The sequence below is a fragment of the Salvelinus fontinalis genome, chromosome 4, assembly GCF_029448725.1.
Source record: "Salvelinus fontinalis isolate EN_2023a chromosome 4, ASM2944872v1, whole genome shotgun sequence".
Classification (NCBI taxonomy): Eukaryota; Metazoa; Chordata; class Actinopteri; order Salmoniformes; family Salmonidae; genus Salvelinus; species Salvelinus fontinalis.
The window spans coordinates 19,748,896-19,759,317 of NC_074668.1; the positions used below are offsets into that span (position 1 = coordinate 19,748,896).

General features: G+C 41.7%; 1 protein-coding gene across 1 annotated transcript; it reads left to right on the forward strand.

The window, feature by feature from the left end:
• Positions 1 to 3,282: 3,282 nt before the first annotated feature.
• On the forward strand, positions 3,283 to 5,938 carry tal2 (T-cell acute lymphocytic leukemia 2). Its single transcript, XM_055919112.1, has 2 exons — positions 3,283 to 3,582; positions 4,206 to 5,938. The coding sequence occupies exon 2, from the start codon at positions 4,218 to 4,220 to the stop codon at positions 4,554 to 4,556; it is 339 nt and encodes a 112-aa protein (XP_055775087.1). The 5' UTR covers positions 3,283 to 3,582; positions 4,206 to 4,217; the 3' UTR covers positions 4,557 to 5,938.
• The last annotated feature ends 4,484 nt before the right edge of the window (positions 5,939 to 10,422 follow it).

Sequence of the window (10,422 nt, forward strand, 5' to 3'; positions counted from 1 at the left end):
CCGCAATGCTGATGAAGCTAGGTATAGAAACTGTATTAATGTAGTTCCATTGTCATTTATACACAGTTTCGATTTGGTGTTAGTCATTTTAAGTATATTGAGTTTTAAATATATTTCTCTATATTTTTTTAACTCAAACCTCACGCTGGCCCTATTGGACCCTGGCGGTATGTTTAACAGCCCCTGGTCTAGTCTAATGCTATCATCATGTGACCTTTATGTAGCAGTCCAGTTTCTCCATGGTTAGTGTTTCTGTGCTGTGTGAGAAACAGCAGGTGGACTGGACATCAGGACTGCAGTAAAAGCTCCATTCACAATCATGGCCACTGTGTTTACCAACAATGAGGGACATTTCACTAAGACTAAAGTGGTCCCAAATACCTCAGTTACAACTTGTAAAAAGGCTCTATTATGTAGTCTGACCGACACTGCATTCCAATGTTGAATGGGTGCTGAAAGAAATCGCAGGGTTAGAGGGAGAATGCCAAAATAAATATTACATACGAATAAATATTTAGACTTAAAAAATAACATTTGGTTTTGATATCTTAAACATTTGGAAGATGTGAGTGAAGTCACCAATGGTAAAGCAAAACATGCTTTGTTTTTGTTTTTGCTGGGAATTCAGGTTGATATGGATTGTCCCTGCAATGAAAAGAAGTATACCTTTTACTCTGTAATTGACCTGCAATTTAGTCCTTGTCATTCCGACTTGATACATAAATAATTTTACAGTCTAAAATGTGTCTGTTTACGAGCAAGTGTAGATGGAAAAACCCAGATACATTATTATTAACGAATACAACATTTTACATAGAACACTCTCAATATTTCATAATCAAAATGCAATTTTTTTATGGAGGTTTTATTTTTCCAGCTAAAACGAATAGTCTCCCTCCATTTCAGAGCTCAAAAGGTCGTTTTTCATTTAGCGCAGCAATCCCCTTATCACAGTCTCTCAGAGTGTGGAGAGAGTGCTTATCTTCACGAGCCAGAAGTCTGAAGCCTTCTCCCGCAGGAATTAGCCTCAGACAAGGAGCCCCCCAGGGCATAGATTCCTGCCAGCAGCAAACCTCCTATGTCCATAAGCTAACACACTGACACACACACACCATAAATAACCACCTAGCTAACCTTTAGTTTCGGTTATATGTCTCCGGCCACATTGCCTTAACAACAAGGCTAACAAAAGAGCCAAAAGGGGGTGTTTGTAATGGCAGGCGAAACAAAAGCTGAGTGAGAAAATTGTTAAAAAAGTCCAACACGTGGAGGCTAAATCAACATCTGTGTAATGGTCCAGTAATTGGTCCTGCCTGCCATACTTTAGCCCTGGAGTGAATAGCAGACATATTGTGAAAATTAACAGGCTGTTCAAACCTAACCTTTAGAGCAGAATTATTTCCTTACCACTGCTTCAAAGGTCAGGCTACTACTGTTATTTTTTATATCACTCTGTTCTTCTAGATACAATACTTTGATTGGACAGGCTCTCGATGGGGACATCAGTTGAAAAGAGATGTTAAAATGTACCTTTGTAACTGTAGTCTCTGCATAGTTGTTTCTTTAGCTACACTGATGTTTTTATTATGTTGACAGCACTACAGTATGGCTCTCTTACTTCATTTGCTGTACTGACTAATGTATTTTTCCTCACTTCTCCATAGGGGCTTTATGTTGTTGTTTTCCTCAGGGTTGTCAAGCTGCTCGGCTCTATACCCCCACACACTACCCTCCGTGACAGGAAAAACAAAGTTCAAGACGATTTGGCCCTGCTGAATGCGACCCTGGTGTGTGTATGAGAAGGGGATGGGAGGGACAGGCTGGCTGGCTGAAGGGGCCTGCTGCCTGCTGTGAGTGTGTCTGCAGACCTGAGGCCAAGTAGAGTGCAGAGAGCAGGGGAGTGGGGACCCACCACTGCAGGTGCAGCCCCTTGGAAGTGCAGCAAGGCCCATGAATGGCAGCAATTCAGGGCCGGCCCCATTGGGCCTGTTCTCCAGGCCCCAGAGCTAATCCCAGGCCCTAGTCGGATTATGTACATTTCTACTCCACACAGAGATACTTTTATGGAAAGCTGCGTCTTTGAAACAACACTTGAAGGATGTAAAAAGAACAGTAGCAATTGGTTAAACTAGACGTCGTTAAATAAAAAAACATCTGAAACTGAGGTTGAAAGTGGGAGGCAGAGAGAGAGGATATAGAAGAGGAGTGGCGAGGAAGAATGCTTTTAGAGAGATGGTTTGGCATGCGCTCATGCTTGTGACCCAGGGAAGGATTCTACTTGCACCCGCCTGGCTCGTTCCCCATGCTCCACTTTGTAATTTATGTGTGGTCCCTGGAATGGATCAACAAGATTACCATAGTCATAACAAAACCCACATTGTTAAACTGTCAATCTGGATATGGTATTTCTGGCCCAATCAAGGTGAATTAAATGGCAGCAGGACTGGCGATATCAAAGTTTTACTGAACCAGCTACCCATGGTTGATGTTTAACCATAAAAGGTAACAAGTGTCCAGAATTGTAAGGGTAGGATCAGGCAGGGAGACATCTCAGTTTCATCTCAATAGGAAATTATTTGTAAGCATAAATGTAACCTTTAATAGTCACGTTACGTGTTAAACATGATTCATAATTTAATGAAATGACTAGGGTTGCAAAGTGAGGTTATATTACTGGAAATTTTCAGAGTTTACCAGTTAACTACCAGAAAGTTTTCAGCATGAAATATGCTTTCCATTTTTTTTTACACCGTTTTATTTATTTTACTATATCAATATGTTTTTGTTGTCAATGTTTTGGCGTAGGACTGGTGGCAGTTGTGAAAAATGTCAATCGTTGGAGGAGTTTATATTTAAAAAAATGGCATTGTTGATTTGATGCTTTTTCATTAATTAGGCTATTTTCTCTTGAACCATATGGTCTATCTAATAGAAACTCATATACAATACAAATATAAAAGATTAATACTATATATCGATATCGTTAAAAAAAGTAATTCAAGTACAAATTACCAAAGTTATGATTGATTGCCATAGATTTTCTGTTGATTACCAAAATTACTGAAAATTCCTGTAGCTTTGGTAAATTACCGGTAGCTTTGCAACCCTAGAAATGACTCAACAAAAAGTTGTGGATGATATGAAAGCAAAGTTTCCAAAAACACTTTCAAATTGTTAAACATTATTGTATGATATTACGTCAGTATTTGTATGTTTACCCCTAACCTCATTTGTCTAACCCATTGGTCATCTATTTGTTTACAGACAGAATAAAACACCCAACACAGCGGTCTGTGTCTGGAAACATCTCTCTTGAGTTGAACACCTCACACAATACAGCAGACTGAAGGAGAGGCTCAACGACAGCACACGTCACACAATAGGGGCTCACTCTACTATTAAATGTGAGAAGCGTGCGCTAGCCTTTCCCCTCTCTCCATCCCTCCCTCTCACACACAGTCATCAGAGAGTATGAGAAGGCTGGACTGACTGGACGGACTATACACAGGACTTGGTTACTGCAGTAGGAGTACACACTTCTACTACCTGATACCTCTGTCTGCACGCTAAAGCACTTAACAGGTGAGATCACGGACAATAAGTAGATTCGTTTTGTTTTTCCTCTGTTGAATTTCATGTTGTGGAATTGTTGGAGGAATTGGTGGAATTACAATTCTCATGAAATGTTAAGAAACCTTATTATTGTTAAGATAAAATAAATGATTATCAGTTTGTATTCATGAGTGCACCATATTAGAAATAGATAGTTCTTCAATACAGCCAAAGTGAAATTATTTGTATGTACGCTAATAATGCCGTAACACAATAGCACAAGCATCCTCTATGCATTGACTGAAGGTCAGACATTTTCCACAAACATCTATTTTCATTATGGTATTTTTCATTTTCTAAAGATGAAACTGAATTCCAATGTCAAATGCATTCTATTTGTCATACTTAAACTATATTTTACATCTATTACTTTCCATTACAGTGTTAATGTGTCCTATTTCAGTTATCATTGAGATTTAGATTCTCTGGTGCCACATTTTATGTGATACCACCATATAGTGTTTCTGTCTAGGGTCTGCGCCAGAAATGGCCCCCTACTGAACAACACCTGCTTTCTAGTAGAACAGCCCCATAGGAGTTTGAATTGTGTGTACATTTCTCTCTAAAACGCTCTCCTCTTCTCCTCCCTCCAGGAGAGCAGCACCATGACCAGAAAGGTGTTCACCAACACACGGGAGCGCTGGCGGCAGCACAACGTCAACACTGCCTTCGCTGAGCTCCGCAAGCTCATCCCCACTCACCCGCCAGAGAAGAAGCTGAGCAAGAACGAGATCCTGCGGCTGGCCATGCGCTACATCAACTTCCTGGTGCAGCTGCTGGAGAGCCAGAGTGGCCAGCCTGCCTCGCACTCCCCCACAGCCCTGCTCACGTTCCTCAGGGGCAACGTGGAACGTCTCCACTCCTCCTCACTGACCTGGGGCCTGGCCAGCGACACTGACGCCCTCTCCCCTGGATCAAGCTGTGACAGCACCGATGCCTGGTAGTGTGCCTGCTGCAGTTTCCTCTGATGGGTGATCATCTACAACTCCCTGGGTGAAACTGTCTGTCACAAGGCCCCCATTCATAGACTCCATTTTGGTTCTTTGACACTTGAGGAGTACAGTGTTGGTTGTGATGGCAAGCAGAAGATATTTGTGGATGATGCCCTGCCTGCTGAATTAAATAGATTGAGATGGATTTATTTAGCTACACTCTTGATGTTGACATTATGACAGGGGAGGATGGGAGCCATGTGAAATGTAATCTGTAATCTTCCCCCCTTCATGTCAGACATGTATTTTCATTTTGTCGGTGGGGAAAGATGTCCACATCAAACATAAAAAGAAATAAGGATGCATTAAGGCCATAAAGGATCATTTAAGGGAATTTATTTGGGAAAGACATTTCAGAAAAGATAAAGTCTTGTCCAATTCACCAGGACTGCAATCTAATTACAAAATGCAAATGTAACGGCTGTCTAATTCCTCCTCCTCGGACGAGGAGGAGCATGGATCGGACCAACACGCAGCGAGGTATGTAGACATAATGATTTATTAAATGAAGACGAAACACGAAGAACACTTGAATAAACTACAAAACAACAAACGACGTTAAACAGACCTGAACTTGTGAACATAAAAAACAATGAACGCACGAACGAGACGAGACAGTACCGTGTGGTGCAACAAACACAGACACAGCAACAATCACCCACAAACAAACAGTGAGAACAGCCTACCTTAATATGGTTCTCAATCAGAGGAAACGTCAAACACCTGCCTCTAATTGAGAACCATATCAGGCAACACATGTAACCCAACATAGAAACACATAACATAGAATGCCTACCCCAACTCACACCCTGACCAACTAAACACATACAAAAACAAGGAAAACAGGTCAGGAACGTGACAGCAAAGGACACTTTCTTTTGTTCAAATGACGATTTTATGATGAGACTGATTATGACCTTGCTTATTTGCAAATCAATATTTATTATCAAAATCCTGCAATATGACCACATTCCCTGATTGACACATTGCTGTTATACACATTAATTTACTATTTATTGGGACGACAGGATTGAGCTGCATGATAACACAACTGACAATCCTCTTTGAAATATGTTCCAATTGTAGGACTGTATTGTGTGAACAGATAACAGGAATAGTTTTTGTTGTCTGTCCATTCAAGTATTTATTCATCTTGCTCTTTTTGTACAATAAGCATGTCATGTAACCAAAGATTATTATTTAACCATCATTTGTCAAGGCTATTGTGTTTTTTTTTTTTGTAAATTATGTTGGTTAATATTAAGTTGTGAATATGTTATTTATTATAACTATTTATTTAATAATGATTTGTTAATAAAAAAAATATAAACTTTGTTTGAATTTATCAAAAGTAAGTACACATTAAGTACCATCCTCTTATTGTAAATAACCCTGGTATTCCATTGACACCATGCAACCATTTGTACTAATTTAACAAACACCTCAAAGTGCCGAGCCAGGAAGTCAACAGTACAGCTGCTCCCTGTGCGTTTGTACTGGTCCATTCTGGACCCTCTAGCCTAGTAATACCCTTGTTTCCTCTCAATGGGGTCAGTGATGGCCGCGCCTCTGGTTGTCCTCTACAAACCCTCTGACCACTGTGTGGACACAGAGACAACCCCTGAACTCTGAACCCTTATCTAGTGTCCGAGGGCAGAGAGAGGGGAAGGGAAAAAGGACAACTTAACTTGTGCCCTGCAATCACACAGGTCAACATGCAGTCAACCCCTGATCACTGACCCAACAGGCAGATGCAGCGCTGCTAGTCCTGAGGGGCTCCTATGGGCTCTTGAATGGAGGGTTTTTATCCCCTTTCTGCAACAAAATGTCAATGAAGTCAGATGCCAGCGTAGTTTACACAGACTTGGCCATTTCTGTGTCCAATAACTTTTGAATTGGAATAAGTCATTATTTGGATATTTGCCCTAGGTATGGATACGCACATATTAGATTCAACTTGAATTACTGAATTTCCCTCTAGGCTCTAATCATGGATTATTATGTAAGAACTGTGAAATTAGATTTAGAGAAATGCATAACCTTACAACACAATAAACATTTTGTTTTGAGAAAAAAATGCCATCTGTTAAATACACAAATTAACAGATCTATTTTGTCAAGTACCAGTAAGTACCAGTACCAATAAGTACCAGCAAGGTTCGATCCTAGGCCCCACGCTCTTCTCAATTTACATCAATAACATAGCTCAGGCAGTAGGAAGCTGTCACGCTGGTATAAAGGATTTTGGAGACAGGCGCAGGAATACACAATAGGGGATTTGAATACACCCAAAACAAACCCGTATACAAAAACACTGGACTATACCCAAACAAAAGAGCGAGGGTAAACCTCATTGACCGATACGGGACAATACCCGTATTACACAATATATATAGCATGCAGCATAACAGCTGCACCAACGCATAGATACTCACACCACCAACGGACATGGGATAACCGACAATAACCGAAAAAGACAGAGGGAACAGAGGGCACATATATAACATACTAACCAGGGGAAATGGGAACCAGGTGTGTGTAAGCAGACAAGACAGTCCGAGGTTGATGATAATGAATCCCGTTCAGTGAAGCCTAGAAAGCCGGTGACGTAAACCTCAGGAACTGGTGAACAGAATGAGCATCAGTACCGGGGGGGATCCGTAACAGAAGCTCTCTCATCCAGTTATATGCAGATGATACAGTCTTATACTCAGCTGGCCCCTCCTCGGATTTTGTGTTAAATGCTCTACAACAAAGCTTTCTTCGTGTCCAACAAGCTTTCTCTACCCTTAACCTTGTTCTGAACACCTCCAAAACAAAGGTCATGTGGTTTGGTAAGAAGAATGCCCCTCTTCCCACAGGTGTTATTACTACCTCTGAGGGTTTAGAGCTTAAGGTAGTCACCTCATACAAGTACTTGGGAGTATGGCTTGACGGTGCGCTGTCCTTCTCTCAGCACATATCAAAGCTGCAGGCTTAAGTTAAATCTAAACTTGGTTTCCTCTAATGAAATCGCTCCTCTTTCACCCCAGCTGCCAAACTAACCCTGATTCAGATGACCATCCTACCCATGCTAGATTACAGAGACATCATTTATAGATCAGCAGGTAAGGGTGCTCTCGAGCGGCTAGATGTTCTTTACCATTCGGTCATCAGATTTGCCACCAATGCTCCTTATAGGACACATCACTGCTCTCTATACTCCTCTGTAAACTGGTCATCTCTGTATACCTGTAAACTGGTCATCTCTGTATACCTGTAAACTGGTCATCTCTGTATACCTGTAAACTGGTCATCTCTGTATACCTGTAAACTGGTCATCTCTGTATACCTGTAAACTGGTAATCTCAAGACCCGCTGGTTGATGGTTATTTATAAAACCCTCTTAGGCCTCACTCCCCCCTATCTGAGATATCTACTGCAGCCCTCATCCTCCACATACAACACCCGTTCTGCCAGTCACATTCTGTTAAAGATCCCCAAAGCACACACATCCCTGGGTCGCTCCTCTTTTCAGTTCGCTGCAGCTAGCGACTGGAACGAGCTGCAACAAACACTCAAACTGGACAGTTTTATCTCAATCTCTTCATTCAAAGACTCAATCATGGACACTCATACTGACAGTTGTGCTGTTGACCGTGCCCAATAATGTTTGTACCATGTTTTGTGCTGCTACCATGTTGTGTTGCTACCATGTTGTTGTCATGTTGTGTTGCTACCATGCTGTGTTGTCATGTGTTGCTGTCTTGCTATGTTGTTGTCTTAGGTCTCTCTTTATGTAGGGTTGTGTTGTCTCTCTTGCTGTGATGTGTGTTTTGTCCTATATTTATATTGTATATATGTATTTTTTTTAATCCCAGGCCCGTCCCCACAGGAGGCCTTTTGCCTTTTGGTAGGCCGTCATTGTAAATAAGAATTTGTTCTTAACTGACTTGCCTAGTTAAATAAAAGTAAGTACCCATTGTTACCTCCACATAATTTCCTATTAAATACAAAGAGAATATCAGTGAAAACAGTAATGTAAATTAAAGTGCCACCGATTGGTGAACAAATGTAAACAAAAACAAAACAGTTTCCTCGTTTCACCCTTGCATTGGCCCTGATGTCATCAACTAAGAAGATGATCATACCCCAAGGTCACACATCTAGAGCCCTAATCACCTAGCCTGGTTAAACCAGCCTGAATGCGGAGATCACCATTGTTTAACATTTAACCAGGCTACTAATCACCTATTGTCACTGTTTAAATCTGGCCCATGTCCTGCCGTGCCAACAGGCTGCAACTACTGAGCTGAAGGGTAAACAGTGAGTTGGTGTAAGGCCTTTTCTCCATCACCATTAAACCTGCTAATGGTGTGTAAACGGAGCAATGTGCAGCTGCTGAACACAGGCATACAGCCCGTGGGAATGGACAGGTGACTGCTCTTAAAAGGATAGTTCCCCCAAATTACAACATTGCATATTGGTTTCCTACCCTGTAAGCAGTCTTTGGACAATGTATGACAGCAATCCATGCTTTGGTTTAGTTTCCTTGGCACTGTTTACAAATTCTTCAATTTTTGCATTTGTGGCACAAATTCCATTCAAGTCAGGGTACCGATATGAGCAAAGGACATCCAGCCAACTTGACACAACTGTGGGAAGCATTGGAGTCAACATGGGCTAGTGTTCTGAGGGTGTTCTGAGGGAAAAAGGGGGTGCAACTCAATATTAGGAAGGCATTCCTAATCTTTTGTACACTCAGTGTATATGGTAGAGAAAATGCACACATGATGCAGTAAATCAATTTGTTGTTGCTCAGCAAACTATAGCACTCTTTTAAGGCCAAACAAATGTAACATTTTCAACACAACACATAGGCCTTCAGTGTAGTCATATTGAATCATTGTGTCATTTACAGCCATTTATGTACATTCTTGGCAGAAAACATCCAAACACAGTAGATGCTTCCCTGACAACTTTTCAGCAGGATAATGTCAAACTCACTAGCTACTGAAAATCAATCGGTATTCTGCTCATCTCCTCATCCAAGTATATTTGCCTGATTGACTATTCTCTCCCAAGTACAGTGGTAATGGTCTATTGAGAGCACATTTCCTTATCTACGTCTAACACACTGTCTGAATCTGTTATCACAATGGACCAGATCAGTGCAGGCAAGCCCTCTCTCTCCTGGTTGAGGCGCCATGAAAAATAATTTCTGGAGCTGGGTGCCAACCGATAGGCCCTGAGCTCTTTATCCCCTTAAACCAATTCACACCGCATGTTTAAATATTTCATCCTCCCCCTCCTCCTTCCCCATCACCTCCTTTCCTCCCCCTTTTTCCTCCTCTCCATTGCTCTGGTCTTCTCCAGCGAGGACAGGGAGAAGAGGGCAGCCCAATGAGGGATGGATGCAGGTGCAGGCTCATCGGCGGAATGGGGAGCCCTTTCTTGGCTGGACAGCACCCTCTCCTCTGGAGCACTTTCCTATAGGGCCCGTCACTGACAATCACACATTCTAATCAGATTATGCAAATGTTGACTTCAAAAAGCAACACAATGTAACCCAAACCCAGGCGCTGAGAGAGAGAGAGAGAGAGAGGCCGGAGGGAGGGAGGGAGGGACTTGGGAGGGAAGTACCAGGGATGGTTAGAGAGAGAAAGGACAGCAAAGGCAACCATTTTGAGAATAACAACTTCCAATAAATCTTGTTCACATGTATATATCAAACACTACGCATTAAAAGCTCTACTGACCACATGTACTGTATACACCTACATCCTTCACAACAACAGTAGCCGAGGACCATTATTTCCCAGAGAAAAACTTCCACAAT